Source organism: Hyla sarda, chromosome 4 (assembly GCF_029499605.1).
Source record: "Hyla sarda isolate aHylSar1 chromosome 4, aHylSar1.hap1, whole genome shotgun sequence".
NCBI classification, from domain to species: Eukaryota; Metazoa; Chordata; class Amphibia; order Anura; family Hylidae; genus Hyla; species Hyla sarda.
Window position 1 is genome coordinate 380,457,588 of NC_079192.1, and position 21,828 is coordinate 380,479,415.

Genomic DNA, 21,828 nt, shown 5'->3' on the forward strand with positions numbered 1-21,828 from the left:
AAAAGGTCTGTTCCTCTGGAACAGATTTGTGCTGCTGCTTCTTGGAGCACCCACAATACTTTTTTGAGTCATTACAGGGTTAATGCCAAACGATCGGAAGAGTTGGCCTTTGGGCAGTCAATCCTAAGTGCCACTCTGCCGTAGTCCCTCCCTATTTGTGTTGTTACTCGCTAAGTCCCCACTTGTGCTGCTGGTTAGGACGTAAGGGAAGCGTTAATTTTTAACGTAAATTTGTTTTCCCTTAGTCCTAACAGCAGCACACAAATTTCCCGCCCTAAACTTTTTTGTTACTTGTTATTAAGCGAGATGGCCTAGGGGAGGAGGCCTTTTATGGGGGGGCTAATTAATTTAAATTGCTTGGGCGGAATTAAAAATTCCACCGTCCTGCCAGCTTCACAGGGGCAGAACACCCCACTTGTGCTGCTGTTAGGACTAAGGGAAAACAAATTTACGTTAAAAATTAACGCTTATTTTCACAATTGCTGCTGTGGACATGGCCAATTCTTTAAATCTCATTCACCTTCACATACATTGGACACTAACCTTATTTACCAATCTCAGATTTCTAATAAGTTCTCAAGCTTCAAAAGAAGTGGAATTTTTAGGATCCCTGGTCAATACTCAATCAGCCATACTGAGTCTTCCCCCAAGAAATCAAAAATAATTTTGAGTTCAATACGATCCCTTTTGAACAAACAATTAGTGTTGCTCGCGAATATTCGCAATACAAATTTTATTCACGAATATCGCATATTCGCGAATATTTGCGAATATAGTGCTATATATTTGTAATTACGAATATTCGTTTTTTGTTGTTTTTTTTCACAGTACACATCACAGTGATCACCCCTCTCTGCTTGCAGCTTGTGTGGTGTAAAGAAGGCTCTAATACTACTGTGTGAGACTGGTGTGCGAATTTTCGCATATGCGAAAATTAGCATATGCGAATTTTCGTATATGCAAATTTTTGCTTATGTTAATTTTGTATATGCTAATTTTCGCATACGCTAATTTTCGCATATGCGAAAATAAAACGAGAATGTTACGAATATGCGAATATTCGTCCATATATTCGCGAATATTCGCGAATTCGAATATGGCCTATGCCGCTCAACACTACAAACAATTAGTGTCCCTACAAGCCATTGCTCGTATTGTAGGATTCCCTTACGTCCTAACCAGCAGCACAAGTGGGGTGTTCTGCCCCTGTGAAGCTGGCAGGACGGTGGAATTTTTAATTCCGCCCAAGTAATTAAACATTTAATTAGTACCCCATATAAGGCCTCCTCCCTTAGGCCACATCGCTTTTTTTTCTGTCCTGTGCGGACAGCAGGACGGTGCAGGCTCTGCTACTTTTTTGACAGAGCCTGCATGGATCCCTCTCCCCTTCTTTCCCTAGGGGAGGGTTTTATATATATATATATATATATATATATATATTTACTTATTTTTTTCTATCTTGCAGCTTTATGGCTGCCTCTCTTTGACTGCGGGACAGCGTTCAGTCCCAAGCTCAGTGTATTCCGCGACTTCGGTCTCTGACCGAAGTTGCGGGAGTTGGCGTGAGCGGCGCTGTGCGCCCCTCCTAACTATTTGGGGTCCGCTGATCCCCTCTGTGTTTGGGCTAAGTCCGCCCTTACCTTATTCAGATGGCAGCGCTGTCTGTGTCGCTCCATCTCTGCAACGGCAGCCCCGTGGACCGGAAGTGTGTCATCTGAAGACTTCCGGTCCGGCATCTGCGCTTCTAAGCGCAGATTGCCTTAATCTCTAGTTTTTTTTTTTTGCAAATCCTGTACTGTAGGTGCCCCTTCCAAGTGTGGGAAGGGACGCATCTTCTGTAATCTGCATTTCTCGATGAATTGGATGTTTTGCACGGTAATGTGCATCACATCCTGTAGGGGGCGGGGCTTAATTTAAATCTTGGCGCCCATTCCCCTATAAAAAGCAGCTGGACCATTTTTTTTCACTAAAATGCTGGTTTACCCTAAATTTTTCATTTTCACAAGGGAAAATAGGAAAAAAGACCCCCAAAATTTGTAACCCCATTTCTTCTGAGTAAGAAAATACCCCAAATGTGGATGTAAAGTGCTCGGCGGGCGAACTACAATGCTCAGAAGAGAGGGAGCGCCATTGGGATTTTGAAAATGTGTCCGGAATTGAAGGCCACGTGTGTTTACAAAGCCCCCATAGCGCCAGAACAATGGACCCCCCAACATGTGACCCCATTTTGGAAACTACACCCCTCACGTAATGTAATAAGGGGTACAGTGAGCATTTACACCCCACAGGTGTCTGACAGATTTTTGGAACAGTGGTCTGTGAAAATGAAAAATTTTATTTTTCATTTGCTCAGCCCACTGTTCCAAAGATCTGTCAAATGCTATGTGAGGGGTGTAGTTTCCAAAATGGGGTCACATGTGGGGGGGTCCACTGTTCTGGCACCACGGAGGGCTTTGTAAATGCACATGGCCCCATTCCAAACAAATTCACTCTTCAAAAGCCCAATGGCGCTCCTCCTCTTCTGAGCATTGTAGTTCGACCGCAGGGCACTTGACGTTCACACATGGGGTATTTACATGGGGTTCCAAATTTTGGGGGGTATTTTCTGCTATTAACCCTTGCAAAAATGTGAAATTTGGGGGGAAACACACATTTTAGTGAAGACAAATTTTTTTTTTACATATGCAAAAGTCGTGAAACCCCTGTGAGGTATTAAGGCTCACTTTATTCCTTGTTACGTTCCTCAAGGGGTCTAGTTTCCAAAATGGTATGCCATGTGTTTTTTTTTTGCTGTTCTGGCACCATAGGGGCTTCCTAAATGCGACATGCCCCCCGACCAAAATTTGCTCTCAAAAAGCCAAATATGACTCCTTCTCTTCTGAGCATTGTAGTTCGCCCGTAGTGCACTTCAGGTAAACTTATGGGGTACCTCCATACTCAGAAGAGATGGGATTACAAATTTTGGGGGGGATTTTCTGCTATTAACCCTTGCAAAAATGTGAAATTTGGGGGGAAACACTGTAACAGGAAGCGCTGCAGTGGGAAATTCTGTAGGGGGCTACAGCACCTGCAAAAGCGCCGATCGGCACCCTTAGAGTACTCCCACCTTGGACTAACCAATATTATAATACTCATTTCATGTTTTGATGTTTTTTTCATCATTTTCATTACTATAACACTAAGTCTGTACTCTGACTCCCAGGGGTCTGTTTTGGCGCCATTTTCACTGTTTGTAACCATGTATATATACCTGCTACTCTGTATTATTTGTATCCCTGATCTGAAGAAGAGAGGGCTAGCCTCGAAACGCGTAATCTCAATAAAAATGGATCCTAAGTGGTTCCTGAACCCCTATCCCTGTCTCTGATGTGGTGAATCAGCAGCGCCGGTTTAAAGGTCTTTTTCTCCTAATCCTCGCATCTCTACCAGGACCCTCTCTGGGTCCAGCGACCTGCGGCACAGCAGCTGACCTCCCATCCTGTCCCCCCCCCCCTTGCTGGGTGTTGGGTGATACGCCTTAGTTCTTTTATATCAAGGTGAGCGGCCATCTGAAGGGGGCATTATATTGCCCCAGCTGCTATATCTCATACCTACTTTTGTTTCCACTGAGGTAATACACGAGGCACCGTATACGGTTGTCCCCTTTTTCTATTTTATTACACCTTTAACTTCATGACAGGTACTATTTAAGGGGTACTCCAGGTGAAAAAAAAAGTTTTTTTTACATCAACCGATGCCAGAAGGTTTAACAGATTTGTAAGTTACTTATATTTCAAGTGCAACTGTCACCAAGAATATGCTTTTGAAGCTGCACACACTGTGCAATAGGGCTTCACAAGCATATTCTTTATATACCTTTACTGATAAATTGGGCTATTTTATACTTACTAAAACACAGTTTCATAATTGCTCCGGCAGTCAGGCAACAGTCGGAGAGGCGGTGGTGTTGGGATCCGCAGAGTATTTGACGCTGTGGACGTTCCCTGACGGCAGTCACAAGAGAGACTGCACAGCGTGCTCCCAGCTGCACTACAAGAGGACACTCAGAGCTAGCTGCGCAGTTTCTCTTGTGACTGCCGTCAGGCATGTCCACAGTGTCAAATACGCTGCGGATCTGCCCCGCCCCCCATGTGACCCTGCCCTAAAACTATGTTTTAGTAAGTAAAAATCAGCCAACTTTAAAGGTAAATGAAATCTTAATCCTTCCAGTGCTTATCAGCTGCTGTATACTACAGAGGAAGTTGTGTAGTTCTTTCCAGTTTGACCACAGTGCTCTCTGCTGACACCTCTGTCTATGCCAGGAACTGTCCAGAGCAGGAGAGGTTTGAAATGGGGATTTGCTCCTACATGGACTGAGGTGGCAGCAGAGAGCACTGTGGTCAGATTCAAAAGAACTACATAGGTACGATAGGAGTTGTCATTTTGCATCAGCTATGTTGCCACAGGTTGGAGACTATTGATCTAGACCAGTGGTCTCTAAACTGCAGCCGTTAGCTGTCTGGGCATGCTGGGAATTGTAGTTTTGCAACATCTGTAGGTCCACAGTTTGGAGACCACCAAACTAGACCAAATTGCAATACAACAGCCCCTTTCTAAAGAAAGAAGTTTGAAGATAGTGGTGGTGCAATGTATGATTGTCAATACATGATGGGAGTTGTAGTTCTGCAACAGCTGGAGACCCACAGGTGCAGAGTGCTGAACTAGACCAAATACAATACACCAGCGCCCCCCACCCCTTGAGGAAACGTGGGTAGTACAGTGTGCATCTGTCAGGGCATGATGGGAGTTGTAGTTGTACAACAGCTGGAGAGCTACAGGTTGGGGAACACCACCAAGAATCAGGACAGTCCATAACAACCAATCACACCTCTCCTTTAATTTACCAAATTGCACTACAGAAATGAAGCGCAGACTCTGAGCAGTTGTTATGGGCAACAAACACCTCAATACTCCTACAGGAAGCATTTATTATGGGAGCAAGCTTCGTCACGTGATGCCGATCTACAAAGCCGCCATCTTTGTTCCTGGAAACCAATTTCGCGTTTTCTCTTTTTTCCACTATATTTGCGGAAGAAAAATAGATTTAGTCACCAAGCTGGACGACGTTAGCGACAAAAACAGTCCCTCTAATGCAGTAAATGTCTCGTTTTGCGGCACCTAGTCTCCTGACCCTCCCGCCGCTCGCACAGGAGCACTTCCGGCGAAGAGGGTGACCTTTGCCCCCTCCGCCCTGCTTCCTTCCTTTCCTGTAGCGGCTCCACGAGAAGACGTAGCAGTAAGTGCGGCCCCGGCGACCGAATCCGAATCAATCCCAAGTAATGGCGGGGGATAGGCGGGTATCACCCGGTTCTTGGGAATGGGGGCACCCTGCTGTCTGTGCACCGGGAGCCATTGGGCCACGGGGAGGGGAGGATGGAGGGCTGCACTGGGTTTTGTGGCGGAGGCCCTGGCTGTTTAGTTGGGAGACAGAATGGCGGTATACACACACCTGCGGTCCTATGTAAGACTCTATATTATACACACACGCAGTCCCGTGTAATACTCTAGGCACATATGCAATAGACTCTCTATGGACGCATACAGTCCTGTGTAAGGCTGTATAGACACACACATGCAGTCCTGTGTAAGGCTGTATAGACACACACACATGCAGTCCTGTGTAAGGCTGTATAGACACACACACACATGCAGTCCTGTGTAAGGCTGTATAGACACACACACACACATGCAGTCCTGTGTAAGGCTGTATAGACACACACACACACATGCAGTCCTGTGTAAGGCTGTATAGACACACACACACACATGCAGTCCTGTGTAAGGCTGTATAGACACACACACACACATGCAGTCCTGTGTAAGGCTGTATAGACACACACACACATGCAGTCCTGTGTAAGGCTGTATAGACACACACACACATGCAGTCCTGTGTAAGGCTGTATAGAGACACACACACATGCAGTCCTGTGTAAGGCTGTATAGAGACACACACACATGCAGTCCTGTGTAAGGCTGTATAGAGACACACACACATGCAGTCCTGTGTAAGGCTGTATAGAGACACACACACATGCAGTCCTGTGTAAGGCTGTATAGAGACACACACACATGCAGTCCTGTGTAAGGCTGTATAGAGACAAACACACACATGCAGTCCTGTGTAAGGCTGTATAGACACACACACACACATGCAGTCCTGTGTAAGGCTGTATAGAGACACACACACACACACACATGCAGTCCTGTGTAAGGCTGTATAGACACACACACACATGCAGTCCTGTGTAAGGCTGTATAGAGACACACACACACACATGCAGTCCTGTGTAAGGCTGTATAGAGACACACACACACACATGCAGTCCTGTGTAAGGCTGTATAGACACACACACACATGCAGTCCTGTGTAAGGCTGTATAGACACACACACCTGCGGTCCTATGTAAGACTCTATATTATACACACACGCAGTCCCGTGTAATACTATAGGCACATATGCAATAGACTCTCTATGGACGCATGCAGTCCTGTGTAAGGCTGTATAGACACACACACGCATGCAGTCCTGTGTAAGGCTGTATAGACACACACACATGCAGTCCTGTGTAAGGCTGTATAGACACACACACACACATGCAGTCCTGTGTAAGGCTGTATAGACACACACACACACATGCAGTCCTGTGTAAGGCTGTATAGACACACACATGCAGTCCTGTGTAAGGCTGTATAGACACACACACACACATGCAGTCCTGTGTAAGGCTGTATAGACACACACACACACATGCAGTCCTGTGTAAGGCTGTATAGACACACACACACACATGCAGTCCTGTGTAAGGCTGTATAGACACACACACACATGCAGTCCTGTGTAAGGCTGTATAGACACACACACACACATGCAGTCCTGTGTAAGGCTGTATAGACACACACACACACATGCAGTCCTGTGTAAGGCTGTATAGACACACACACACACACATGCAGTCCTGTGTAAGGCTGTATAGACACACACACACACACATGCAGTCCTGTGTAAGGCTGTATAGACACACACACACACATGCAGTCCTGTGTAAGGCTGTATAGACACACACACACACATGCAGTCCTGTGTAAGGCTGTATAGACACACACACACACATGCAGTCCTGTGTAAGGCTGTATAGACACACACACACACATGCAGTCCTGTGTAAGGCTGTATAGACACACACACACACATGCAGTCCTGTGTAAGGCTGTATAGACACACACACACACATGCAGTCCTGTGTAAGGCTGTATAGACACACACACACACATGCAGTCCTGTGTAAGGCTGTATAGACACACACACACACATGCAGTCCTGTGTAAGGCTGTATAGACACACACACACACATGCAGTCCTGTGTAAGGCTGTATAGACACACACACACACACATGCAGTCCTGTGTAAGGCTGTATAGACACACACACACACACATGCAGTCCTGTGTAAGGCTGTATAGACACACACACACACACATGCAGTCCTGTGTAAGGCTGTATAGACACACACACACACACATGCAGTCCTGTGTAAGGCTGTATAGACACACACACACACACATGCAGTCCTGTGTAAGGCTGTATAGACACACACACACACACATGCAGTCCTGTGTAAGGCTGTATAGACACACACACACACATGCAGTCCTGTGTAAGGCTGTATAGACACACACATGCAGTCCTGTGTAAGGCTGTATAGACACACACACACACATGCAGTCCTGTGTAAGGCTGTATAGACACACACACACACATGCAGTCCTGTGTAAGGCTGTATAGACACACACACACACATGCAGTCCTGTGTAAGGCTGTATAGACACACACACACACATGCAGTCCTGTGTAAGGCTGTATAGACACACACACACACATGCAGTCCTGTGTAAGGCTGTATAGACACACACACACACACATGCAGTCCTGTGTAAGGCTGTATAGACACACACACACACACATGCAGTCCTGTGTAAGGCTGTATAGACACACACACACACACATGCAGTCCTGTGTAAGGCTGTATAGACACACACACACACACATGCAGTCCTGTGTAAGGCTGTATAGACACACACACACACATGCAGTCCTGTGTAAGGCTGTATAGACACACACACACACATGCAGTCCTGTGTAAGGCTGTATAGACACACACACACACATGCAGTCCTGTGTAAGGCTGTATAGACACACACACACACATGCAGTCCTGTGTAAGGCTGTATAGACACACACACACACATGCAGTCCTGTGTAAGGCTGTATAGACACACACACACACATGCAGTCCTGTGTAAGGCTGTATAGACACACACACACACATGCAGTCCTGTGTAAGGCTGTATAGACACACACACACACATGCAGTCCTGTGTAAGGCTGTATAGACACACACACACACATGCAGTCCTGTGTAAGGCTGTATAGACACACACACACACACATGCAGTCCTGTGTAAGGCTGTATAGACACACACACACACACATGCAGTCCTGTGTAAGGCTGTATAGACACACACACACACACATGCAGTCCTGTGTAAGGCTGTATAGACACACACACACACACATGCAGTCCTGTGTAAGGCTGTATAGACACACACACACACACATGCAGTCCTGTGTAAGGCTGTATAGACACACACACACACATGCAGTCCTGTGTAAGGCTGTATAGACACACACACACACATGCAGTCCTGTGTAAGGCTGTATAGAGACACACACACACATGCAGTCCTGTGTAAGGCTGTATAGACACACACACACACACATGCAGTCCTGTGTAAGGCTGTATAGACACACACACACACATGCAGTCCTGTGTAAGGCTGTATAGACACACACACATGCAGTCCTGTGTAAGGCTGTATAGAGACATACACACACACATGCAGTCCTGTGTAAGGCTGTATAGACACACCACTCACCCACTCAGATTTGGCTTTACATACGACTGCAAGTGTTTTCTAAAGTGTTGACTTGTGGTGCCCCATAGGAATAGCAGAGATACAAATTCAGCCCTGCTACATCTGTCTTGTGTACTTGTAATCTATGTATTTTAAGTGCTTGTTTACACAGGTAAAAGTTGCACTGATTTCTGTGTTGAAATGCAGCTCTGTGTAAAACTTGGGGAAGGATGACTGCAGCACTGAGTAGTAGCAAAAAAGTGACTTTATCACAAGAGCAAGTAGCAAAAAAAGTAACTTTTTTGATTTTTTGCTACTGAGTGCTGCAGTCATCCTATCTTTTTTGTATGAATTGGACCTAAGGCCAGGGTCCCAGAGACTGGCTTGCACCACACCTACTGCTATGGAAATGCTGCTTATTGCTTCAATTCACATATATATATATATATATATATATATATATATATATATATATATACACACACACATACTATATTTTTTTCTGAAATGTCTTGTCTTGTTGAAATGTCTTGTTGAGGTTGAACTCCCAGTGTTAACAGGCGCTTACCTGAGATGGCAGATGGATCCTCTTATCCATGTGGTTGTGTTTGTATCCTAACGTGCCCTGGTGCCCCTTTTTTGTTACCACTAGTCTTATACTAAAGCAGGGTGTCTCCAGCTGTTGCAAAGCTACAACTCCCAGCATGCCCGGACAGCCTTCGGCTGTCCGGGCATGCAGGAAGTTGTAGTTTTGCAACAGCAGGAGGCACACTGGTTAGGAAACACTCAAAAAGCATTAGTACTGTTTAGAATCTAAGGGCCCTGTTCACATGGCAACTTTACTACTAAATTGGTGTCTTTTCCATGTGTGATCTGCCTCCTATTGATTTAAACTTCACAATACACTAAGGGGGTTTGATGTTCTTTTTAACTCTACCTATGTTGTGTGTGGTTCTCCCAAATTTATCAGAGGTTCCCGTTCTTTATAAATAGGAGATCTAAGCAAACTTCAGTGTGCCCTGGGAAGGAGGGAGTTTGTGCAACATTTTTTTTTTTTTTTTTTTTTGCTCTTGCCGTAATTTTTCAACATTTTACTAAAGTCAGTGACTGCTGCAAATGCACCTCTGACTTCATATAGGGCAAGTTTAGACAGAGGGCTGAAGTTAGGTGCAAAGTTTCGGGGCAAATTGCAAAAAAAAACTGTAAAAAAAAATTCAACCCCTAATTTTAAGGCAGTGAATAAATCAGTGCTTTTCAGCTGTTGCAACACTACCACTCCCAGCATGTGCAGGCATGCTGGGAGTTTGTTTTGCAACAGCTGGAGAGCCACAGGTTGGGGAAAACCGGAAGAGTACTGCAACTTTGGGGCGGTCCTGTGGAAGTAAAGTCTTACATGGGACTGCATGTGTGTAGTACACATGCAGTCCGGTGCCCCATAGGAATAGCAGAGATACAAATTCAGCTCTGCTACATCTGTCTTGAGTATATGTAATGTAGATGCCTTGTTCACATAGGTAAATACAATAAATTCCCCCCCCCCCCCCTAATTTTTTGAGAATAGATAGATCAGTGCTTTTCAGCTATTGCAACACTACAAGTCCCAGAATGCTTGGACATGCTGGGAGTTGTAGTGTTGCATTTCTGGACACTCTGGGAGTTGTAGTGTTGCAACAGCTGGAGAGCCACAGGTCGGGGTAAACTGGAATAGAAGACTGCAACCGCTTTGGGGTGTTTTCCAGTGAAGGGTTAAAAGCCACGTCTAAGAGGGGTAATAGAGCGCCCGTGTCTTAGTTCATGAGCAGTATGAACAGTGTCCTAAGTGATGTTGTCTTTCCTTCCTAGAAATGGCTCCACGTAAGGGTAAGGAAAAGAAGGAAGAGCAGGTGATCAGCCTGGGGCCTCAGGTGGCAGAAGGAGAGAACGTCTTTGGAGTCTGCCACATCTTTGCCTCCTTCAACGACACCTTTGTACACGTGACCGATCTGTCCGGCAAGTAAGTGTCGGGATGGCCCCCCATGTACTAGGCTTGGTGTGCTGCCGACTGCAGTTACCTCACCGCCTACCTGTGCCTTATTTTCCGTAGGGAAACAATCTGCCGTGTGACTGGTGGGATGAAGGTGAAAGCCGACAGAGACGAGTCCTCTCCCTATGCCGCTATGTTGGCCGCTCAAGACGTCGCCCAGAGGTGCAAGGAGCTCGGCATCACCGCCCTTCACATCAAGCTACGCGCCACTGGAGGCAACAGGTAATGGCTGGTAACAGTCTAGAGTTGAATACACGAAGCTCCAAATCGGCTTTTCCCAACGTGTGCAACACCTGGAGGCACACTAGTTGGGAAACACTGTTCTAAGTGCATTATATAACATAAAAGATATTGGTTGTGGTGTAAATGTTCAGACCCTGACCGATTGAGGAGCGAGCTGGGAGAAGTGTGCGCTTAGCATGTTTTTTGTGGGCTCTGTATCAGCATGACCCGGATGGACTCATAATGTAAGTCTTTGGGTGGTCCAGGTCTCAGACACGGCAGATAAAGGTGCACGTAGTCTCAGGTATGTCTTAATGTAGTGCCGTTCACACTAAATAAAAGGCCAAAGGGAGCGAAGGGGTACACTAGGTTTACAGTTTTGGTAATGTTACCAATACTCTGTTCCTGCCCTCGTTAATTGTATACACTGGCATCCCGCCAAAAAAAGAATGCCTGTCTACTGTTAACTGGAACCATTCACTTCAGTGACCCAACCACTAGTGACTCCTTTGCAGACGTATGGGCTATTTCAAAAGCACAACAGCCCCCGTTATGAGTTCCCGACTGTTACGGTTAACGGGGGGCATGAATGCACTGTGATCATACCCTGATATATCAAACCAGGTGATGTGGTGCTTATCCCCTTGATGACAGACGTATATTTATGTATCTGCGGGGTCCCGTTTGCTATCGGCAACCAGGACCCGCGGCTAGTACCTGACATAGCCGATCAGGCTGATGTCTGGTATTAACTCTTTAGACGCGTTTCAGTTGATTGTGGCATCTAAAATGGGAGACATCCATACCGGCTAGCACAGCGGAGCTGTTCGGGACCGCCGCAGTGAAATAACGGCATCCCGAACAGCTGAGAGGACAACGGAAGGTGCCTTACCTTCTTCCCGGCTGTCTGATCAGCATTTGATTGCTCCAAGCCTGAAATCCAGGCTTGAGCAATCAAGCACAGAAAACACTGATCAATGCGTTCCTATAGCAATGTATTGAAAAGTGCCTGCAATCAGTGTATGCAGTGTTACAGCCCCTAGAGGGGGCTATAACACTGCATAAAAAAGTGAAGTGATTTAATCCCTTCCCTAAGGCTGTTTCCACTTTTTTCACTCTTTGCGTTTTTCAGCTCCTTGGCAAAATCGCAGTATGTTGAGCCACTGGCGTTTTTTTCCCCCCCTGAAATCGTGGCGTTTTTTCTTCTCCCATAGAAGTCTATGGGAGTAAAAAAAAAAAGCCAAGAAAAATGCCATGTGGGTTTTAACTTTGGCTGTTTCAGGTGGTTTTTATTCTCTTTTGGACTTTAGCGATCCAAAAAGTGATGGAGATACCTTTTTTTATAAAATTTCGTAGGGTACCATTTGAAAAAAAAAAAGATACAGTAGTAATGGAAAAATTGTATCTAACGAAATGTATCTTTTTTTTATAACAAATTATTAATTTTTAGAACAGGGATCAATTTGTGGGTGGGCAGGGACCTAAAAATGTAGCCGGCAATAATAATTTAGTGTTTTTTTTCCCCCTGTCTTTTCTCTATTTTTTTTTTTCTGTTTTTTTAGGTAGTACTATTACTTGCAGCATAGAACGCACTGTTCCATGATGGGAATCGTAGCACCTGTACTAATTGACAGATTGCCTGTTTCGATCCTCCTGTATAATTTATAGATGCGGTGGCCTCTCTTCTATGGTCCCCTGCACTGCCGTATATATACACCTATTCATATTTACCGCAGAGTTGTGATTGGCCAGATGATTCCAGCCAATCACAGCTCTCTGTGGGAAATATGAATAGGTGTGTATATATACGTCGTGCAGGGGACCATAGAAGAGCAGCTGCGCCGCATCTCTGCTATAGACGGGACAGATGTGATCTGTCTAATGCAGGTACTACAGCTCCCATCATAGAGCAGTGTGCTCCATGTTTGGAGTAGTAGTACCTGCAGGTAAGAACAGATCACAGCGGGTATCGCTCCTGACATCTGCTGCGATCGTCCTGTCTATAGCAGAGATGCGGAGCAGCTCTATACAGTGCTCTACTCCGGCCGGTGATATGAATAGGACATCGTTGATTCATATTTCCCTCTGAGAGCTGTGATTGGCAGCAACCAATATGAATGAGTGATGTTCTATTCACATCACTGGCCGGAGTACAGAGCAGAGATGTGAGCGCTGTATAGAGCCGCTCCGCATCTCTGCTATATTATGGACTATCGCATCGGGTGTCATGACTGACACCCGGGGCGATCTATTAGTACAGTTACTACTACTCCCATCATGGAACAGTCTGTTCCATGCTGGGAGTAGTAGTACTACCTAAAAAGTAAAAAAATGGAGAAAAAGTGAAACACAATTAAGATTTTCTTATAAAAAATTTAAATTTCGTTAAATACATTTTTTGGTACCCAACAAATTTTGGCTACCAAAAAACCCACCAAAGGTGGTCAGACACAGGAAATTGCACTGCTGTTTTTTCAGGCATTTTTTCAAACCAAAAATACGCAGGACAAAACCCTAAGTAGAAGCTTAGCCTAATAAAAATCAGAATCACCCCTCTTTTCCCATGTAAAGTGTGTGTAAAAAAAAATGTGGTATCGCTGCATGCATAAATGTCCGAACTATAAAAATATATAGTTAATTAAACCGCACAGTCAATGACGTACACGCCAAAGAAATTCCAAAATAGTGCATTTTTGGTCACTTTTTTTTATAGCATTAAAAAAAAAGAATAAAAAGCGAGCAAAAATGGTACCGATAAACTTCAGATCACGGCCCAAAAAATTACCCCTTATACCGCCCCGTTCATGGAAAAATAGTTATAGGGGTCAGAATAGGACATTTTTAAACGTATAGATTTTTTTGCCGAAGTACAACAAAATAAAGTAGGGGATCATTTTAATCATATAGACCTACATAATAGAGGTAATTTTTGCTGAAAAATTTACTGCGTAGAAACGAAAGCCCCCAAAACGTACAAAATGGGGTGTGTTTTTTCAATTTTGCCGCACAATGATTTATTTATTTTTTTTTCGCCGTAGATTTTTGGGTAAAATGACTGATGTCATTACAAAGTAGAATTGGTGGCGCAAAAAAATTCATCATATGAATTTGTGTGCAAAATTGAAAGGGTTATGATTTAGTTTTTTTGCACATTTGTTTTTTCTTCCTTACATTATAAAAAACGCTTGGTCCTTAAGGGGTTAAGTATCTTTCACCTAAGTCGTTGCTTCAGGGGAGAATGCCGTGTGCAGCAGCATGCACTCAAGACTGAAGTACAGAATTTTAGGAGGACTTTGAGAATACTGCTGCCGTCATATTGGAGGCCACTTGTACTGGTTAATGGAGTTTCTTGTTGCTTTAGTGATTTAGTGTCGGGATTAACACAGGGTTTGGATTTTTTTGCTTATGTTTCCGGATTTGCTGGCAATCCACAAGAGTGGAAATCTCATCCACGTGGCTGACTCGCTAATCTGCACCCACGTGCAAACCTGTGCATTTACCCTATGGCAGCGTGGCAAGTAATCATGTCAGGTTATCCAGGAATTAAGTGCAGTTTAATCCAATTAAGAGCTGGCAGTCATTAAGAAGGTCTTTACATGAAAGATGCATTACATTTATGATTAGGACAAAAAGTAAAAATGTTTTTATTTTTGAGCAGTTGCATGTAGCCCTTTTGTTACTACACAATTTAATTGGTTTAGTGGTGGTCTCCCCTTACTAGAGTTCTAGCCATAAGCAAACAGAACTAGTACTTGTAGTTGAGGTCCAGTCTAAATTGCTTTCATTTTTTTTTTTTTGGGGGGGGGGGGGGGGGTTCTTGACACCATGTTCCAGCAGAAGGGATAAATGTGTGGTGGGAGGTCCCACTAATATTGTCTGTGTCTGCTTAGTTTGTTTAGAGGCTGAGAGAAGGTTCAGGCATTATTCTTTAGTACAGGCAACCTTCAGCACTGCAGATGTCTTGGACTACATCTCCCATGATGCTCTTACAGCCAAAATGGTTCAAAAGCATGATGGGAGATGTAGTGCAGAAGGTTGCCTATTCCTGCTTTAGTACATGGTTGCTGCCAGAACACTATAGGCATATTGCTTTTAACTGATCCCTTAGTTGCCCTTAGGGCACTGTTTTTCAAACAATGTGCCTCCAGCTGTTGCAAAACAACTCCTAGCTTCGGCTGTCCAGGTATGCTGTAAGTTGTAGTTTTGCAACAGCTGGAGACGCTGTTCGAAAAAGACTTAGGGTATGTTCGCACGTACAGGATCTGCTGCATATTTTGTGCAGCTGATTTTGCTACCAGTTAACTTCAATGGGTAGCAAAATCAGCTGCACAAAATATGCAGCAGATCCTGTATGTGTAAACATGCCTTTAGGGGTACGTTCACACGGGTGGATTACCTGCAGAAAATCCGCAGTGTTTTCTGCTACCATTGACTTCAATGTGCAGTAGAGGCAGATTTGCTGATTTTCCTTCAGACCCATTGAAGTCAATGGTAGCAAAATCCGCAGCGGATTTTCTTCAGCAAATCTGCGGAAATTCCACAGCTGATCCGCCCGTGTGAACCCACAGCATATTCTACGCTGCAGATGCGCTGCTGAAGGACCCCTGCATGGTGGCTTTACATGTGCCTGCCGCTATGAGCAGACACACTATGTGCGAGTCGCAGCACACATGTGCAGTATACTCTCATATCGCAGCTGCTCTCTGCCTGGCTCATGGAGCAGGGGGAGTGGCCGCGATGTGTGCGAGTACACCGCGCATGTGCAGTGACTCGCATATCTCTTCAATGTGTCTGCTCGTAGCTATGTAGTGCCGCTCCGAGCAGGCACATGTAAAACAAACGTGCAGCAGTCCTCCAGTGGCTTATCTGCAGCGTAAAATACGCTGTTGGTCCGCTCGTGTGAACATGTATTCTCCTGTGCTCTTTGCACTGCAGAAAATTATTGCTGCATGTTTTTATAATAGCTGGGCACATGTATAGTCTGTGTGAATGGACATGCCTTTTATTTCTGTAGTAGAACAAGGCCTGCTTGCATGGGGACTGAATCGGTACTAGTTGTGCTGGTTTTTCTGTAATCATTGAGATCTGAGCAAAATACATGGGTGTATTTAGTGTTTTTCACTAGTTCTTACTATAGGGGGAGTTTGTACTGTGTAAATGCTGGATTAGGAGGTGCTGGTGGTTTGGTCAGTTGTAGGGTTCACACAGATGTGCGGTTACATGGTCACTTCTATTTGGATAAGTCATGGTTCGCTATCCCTTAAACAATCACCTCTGTTCTGGATCAAAGAACCTGGATGTATAGAAGGCAATTGAGTGGCTGCGGCAGTGTTCAGCAGTGCTCATGTGTTGTGCCACCAGGCCATGGTATCGTGCGGATTTCCATCTATTACTGTGGTAGTATGGCACATCGGTTCCTTCATGGAGGGGTAGTTGTTGACTAGCACTTAGGGTGCGTTCACACGGCTGTCTGTACCAGTTTACCCCCCCCCCCCCCCCCCCCCCCCCCCCCCCCCCCGTTTAGGCTCCGTTGTTGCTGCTTGTAAAGGTATTACAAACGGTTGTAAAATAATCCCATTGATGTCAATGGGATTTTTTTTTTACAATCCTTTCACATGTTTGCACCCGTCTGCGCTCATTTCAGATTTTCAGAAAAGATGGTGCATGCAGTATTTATTTTTTCTCCCATAAAAAAATGGATATAGTAATAACATTAAAGGCTCATCCGTTTTCCATAGACTTCAATGTCGTCATTTGCTTCCGTTTTTTTTATCGGTTTTTACTTCTAAGCATGCTCAGAACAAAAAAATATTTTTTTTGATTGAACTGAACAATAACTGATACAGATAACATCCGTTTATTGTCTGTTTTTTTTTTTACTGGAGAACAGGACGGGTCTAGACCCTGGGGTACGCGTACCCCTAGGGGTACGCCAGGGGCTGTCAGGGGGTACGCGAAAGCGCTGTCAAATGCCGGCCATGCATTGTCCAGTATTTGACAGCGCATAGCAGAGAACGGCAGCTAGCTGTACAGTAGCCGCGTCCCGAGCTGCGGCCGCGGCTACTGTGAGTGAGCTGCGTCGTTGCCGGGGAGACGTGTGAACTCCCCTGACGTTGTGCGGACTTGCCGCACAGCGCAGGAGGAGGTCATATGTCAGTGCGGCCTTGCCGAGCGGGACAGGCCACAGGGGACTGTATGGGACGGAGGGGGGGTGTATGCCTTGTGCTTTATTACTCCCCATCCCCCCCTCCGCCATTATCCCTCTCCCCTTCCATCTTAATCCCGCCATTCCCCCTTCCTATGATCCTCTTTTGCAGTTTCAGATAATAATGGCACAAGGGGATTAATATGGAGGGGGGGAAATGGCAAAAGGGATCAGAGGGAGGGGGGAATAATGACACAAGGGGATTAAGATGGAGGGAGGGATAATCAACCCCCCCTCCTTGTTAATCCCCTTGTGCCATTATCCGATATGGCAAAAGGGGATGAGAGGAGGGGGGAATAATGGCGCAAGGGGATTAAGATGGAGGAGGGAATAATGGGACAAGGGGGTTAATATGGAGGGGGGAATAATAGCACAAAAGGGATAAAGATGGAGGGGGGAATAATAGCACAAAAGGGATAAAGATGGAGGGGGAATAATAGCACAAGGGGATAAAGATGGAGGAGGAATAATAACACAAGGGGATCAGAGGGAGGGGGAATAATAGCACAAAAGGGATAAAGATGGAGGGGAAATAATAGCACAAAAGGGATAAAGATGGAGGGGAATAATGGCACAAGGGGATAAAGATGGAGGGGGAATAATGGCACAAGGGGATTAAGATGGAGGGGGGGGAATAATAACACAAGGGGATTAAGGTGGAGTGGGGGAATAGTAGCACAAAGGGATTAAGATGGAGGGGGGGATGCATTAGTATAAAGGTAAGAACACTCCTTTTGTCCGCGGGTACACCCCGCGCGCGAGGGGGTACCTTTGGACATACTTTCAGCCTTTGGGGGGTACAATCGCCAAAAAGGTTGAGAACCACTGGCCTAGACGGCCGTGTAAACACAGCCTTGGCGGTAACCTACAGTATTACCACTGCTCTATGCTGTGTGCAGGAAAGTGTAAGGGTGTGTTTACACCATTATGAGCCACTAATACAAAAGCAAAATGACATGCCGATATATTGGTTCTCCGAGAGGTGCAGGCCCCATTGATTTCACCTACATAGTCAGCTAGTTGACTACATTTGCATCTTTCCAAGCACATACATGCCTTTCCTCGGAATTGAAAGTGCTGCAGTCGGCACTTGAATTCCAGACCACTTGAATACGCTTGGAAAACTATCTGGCTAGACTGGTACACCTAATACACAAGGGGCATTTATCAAATCTGTACCTTATTCTGTACGGAGTTTCTTGGTGAAAAGTTAATTACATTATAATTAGTGGTGGTCATGTGACAAATTAATCAAATGGTGCACAAACTTTAAACAAATGTAATTAATAAATTAAATACTTATTACAATTGTTGCATAGTTATATAGGGCTGGTTTGAATTGCCCTGTGATAACTTCTTCTAAATCTGGTCTGTGAGATTTTTCACAAAGGCTCTAAATGAGATCACTTCATGGTCAGCAAGTTTACACAGTCTAAATGAAATGTCGCAGACGTCCCACGGGCCAGCCTGTGGTTTTTCCTGCGACAAATTTAGACAAAAAAGCAGTCTAAACAGATTCCCCTCTATGAATAGTAGTTTGGAGTTGCTGTATTAGTCTGGTGACGTGGATGCAAAATTATAGTAGTTATAGAATCTTGTAATGCCTTATTAACCCCTGCATATTTTGAGATGTGACGTGTTTTGCTTGTGTGCTCAAATGCTTTTGACTTGATAAAGGGAGGAATCCCGAAAGCTTGTCTCTACATAATACTGTCCAATAAAAAGGTATTAAATGATACTGTAACAACCTATGATATTGCATTCTCTATGAATAGAATTATTTAATGTTTACTTGCCTTATAGAGGGTTAGGGACCTCTCATGGCACTTGAGTGTCATCTGTCATGGTATATGTTGGAGAGAGATGAACACTGCAAAACATTGTCATGCGCCTTACCATGCAATTCCTTAAAGGGGTACTCCGCTGCTCAGCGTCGGACACAAACTGTTCCAAACACTGGAGCTGGGAGCTCCTATCATAGCCCCGCCCCTCAATGCAAGTCTATGGAAGGGGGCGTGGCTGCTGTCACACCCCTCCCCTGGACTTGCAATGAGGGGGCAGGGCTATGATGTCACATGCTCCCATCTCTAGCGTTTGGAACAGTTTGTGCCAAATGCTGAGCAGCTGAGTACCCTTTGACACCCCATTTTGGTTTTAAAATGTTCACCCAATGCAATTGGTGTAATGTTGTTAAAGTGGTTATCCCCTAGTTTCAGGATAAGGGATATTTACCTGGCAGTGTGACTGCGCCATTCTTTATTTATAGGAGCTGCCAAGGAAAGCAAAGTGTTGTGCTTGGATTTCTTTGGCAACTCCCATGGAAAATGAATGGCGCTGCTGTCTGCATGATTAGCTCCTTGTCTCCTTTCTTAAGTTCGTATGGGTTTTGCATTGGTGCCCCTGCAGCCTGTGTACATGAGGGCCCTCCTGTCAATACTGTCAGTTTTATGCCCTTTTGGGACTTTAGATTGAAGTAAATGCCGGCTGTACTTAATTTTTACTGATGTCCGTGACCATAAATTTATAGCTTGAAAACTTTCTATTTTTAGGACAAAGACCCCTGGACCTGGTGCCCAGTCTGCCCTCAGAGCTTTGGCTCGTTCTGGCATGAAAATCGGCCGCATCGGTGAGCACTCCTCCTAATGTTTGTTTGTTCTACACCTGGAACTTCTGACATAAAGTAATTTTGATCAGTGATGGCCTAAATGCTAAGACCCCCTACCAGTCTCAAATGAAGGGGTACTTCGATCAACTAAGTGCTTCTACCCCTTTTGTTTTAGTAATTGGTGGGGATCTGGGCACTGTTCAAAATGTTAGCAACTTCAGGTACATCTCCCTGCACTTGTTTTAGTATCATATAGGAATTTTGCTGATTTATTAGTTTTTTTTTTAAATGGGAGTTTAATACTAATGACATGTGCGTTCTTCATTCTAAAGCCCCTTTGACACTTACACCCAGTCGGCAAACGTCTGTCAGTCATAGTTTTCACTGGAGTAGCGGTCGGGGGGGGGGGAATGATGGGGTGGAACTCTGCATGATGTATTTTTCCTCCTGCTATTCTCCCCGGGTTCCCCCGCACGTCACAATGGCAGTGTGAAAGACGCCTGAGCTTTAAATACATCATCTGACTTGTTCAGAATCAAACAGCACCTCTATCACCTATATCATACAGAGGTGCCTCAAAAGCCCTACTTATAATGAAGCCTAATCCACTAAAATAGAAGTCTCCTTAAAATCCATAATATTGTCTTGCTAAAAAAAAGTTTTTTGAACCAAAGTGTACCCCTCATTGTACATCTGCTGTTATTGAATTGACTTCTGATACTTGTGTTCTTCTTCCAGAGGATGTGACACCCATTCCCTCAGACAGCACCCGCAGAAAGGGTGGTCGCCGTGGTCGTCGTCTGTAGTTTTCCAACCTTGTCCTTCAATTGTTAATAAAATTATCAGACCAAAATAAACGTGTTGGCTTCTGTTTTACTGTGATCCATAGTCGGGCTTAAAGTGCAACTGTCATGGATATTGTACCCCAGACTAATACCATGATAGTATAGATAGTATCGATGCTTCTGGTTTCACTAGAGGCACAGAGCTCGCCCCCTGCCTCTAGCACTGCATAGGCGCACTGAGCTGGTGGCAGACAACGGGAGCGAGCTCTGTGCCTCTGTGCCGCGTCTCCGGCACCAGGAGAAGAGGAGTACGGGCACTGTATATCAAAAAAATGCACATATGTATAGGCCCAGTGGAGTCACGCCGGACCGCACATCATGGACATCGGGGGGGGGGGGGGGACCTGTGTCAATCACAGTGGTCCAGCGCTCACTTACAGGGGATAAGCGTTGCGGAGGGGGTGGGCATTACGATCCCCGGCCACGCCTAACCGACTGTTGCTGACCGCACAATAAAACTATTTTCCTGCTGATAGTGTGATAAACAGCAGCCAAAAGTACAGCTGCATTACACGTATCATCATCTATACTATCATGGTATTAGTCTGGGGGGTACAATATCCATGACAGTTGTGCTTTAAACAAACTGTGTACCAAGTCCTTATAACACTAGTGAAGTCATCTGCTCTAGACTAGGGGTAGCACTTACCTACATTCAGTCAAGGAATATGTTTAAATCAGTAGCCTTACTAGTCAATGTCTTAGTTAAATAACTTTAATGTTAATGCTTTGGGCTTGCAGAACTATAGCAATCTGGTTGCTCTGGCCAACTTTTCCTTTACACAGGTTCTGCAAAATCTCCCCCTTAGTTCTGAATGCCCATAGTCTGTGACAGAAACTTTGTAGTACAGGGTTTCACCACGGTTACCCCACCCCTGATTGGTGCAGACTCTTATACAACATCACCTAAGCTTTTCACAGGCCCAGGGGCACATCTTTCAGCGCTGCAACATGTTGTTCCCCTGCAGTTAAGC

At 45.0% G+C, this 21,828-nt stretch overlaps 1 protein-coding gene across 2 annotated transcripts; it reads left to right on the forward strand.

Moving 5' to 3' along the window:
* Nucleotides 1-5,121: 5,121 nt before the first annotated feature.
* Nucleotides 5,122-20,866, forward strand: RPS14 (ribosomal protein S14). Of its 2 annotated transcripts, none has more exons than XM_056516929.1 (5): nucleotides 5,122-5,275; nucleotides 10,797-10,947; nucleotides 11,038-11,199; nucleotides 19,954-20,030; nucleotides 20,748-20,866. In XM_056516929.1, the coding sequence occupies exons 2-5, from the start codon at nucleotides 10,799-10,801 to the stop codon at nucleotides 20,813-20,815; spliced, it is 456 nt and encodes a 151-aa protein (XP_056372904.1). In that variant the 5' UTR covers nucleotides 5,122-5,275; nucleotides 10,797-10,798; the 3' UTR covers nucleotides 20,816-20,866. The 2 variants fall into 2 exon arrangements, with proteins under 2 accessions (XP_056372904.1, XP_056372905.1); XM_056516930.1 differs by lacking the exon at nucleotides 5,122-5,275 and adding an exon at nucleotides 5,297-5,315.
* The last annotated feature ends 962 nt before the right edge of the window (nucleotides 20,867-21,828 follow it).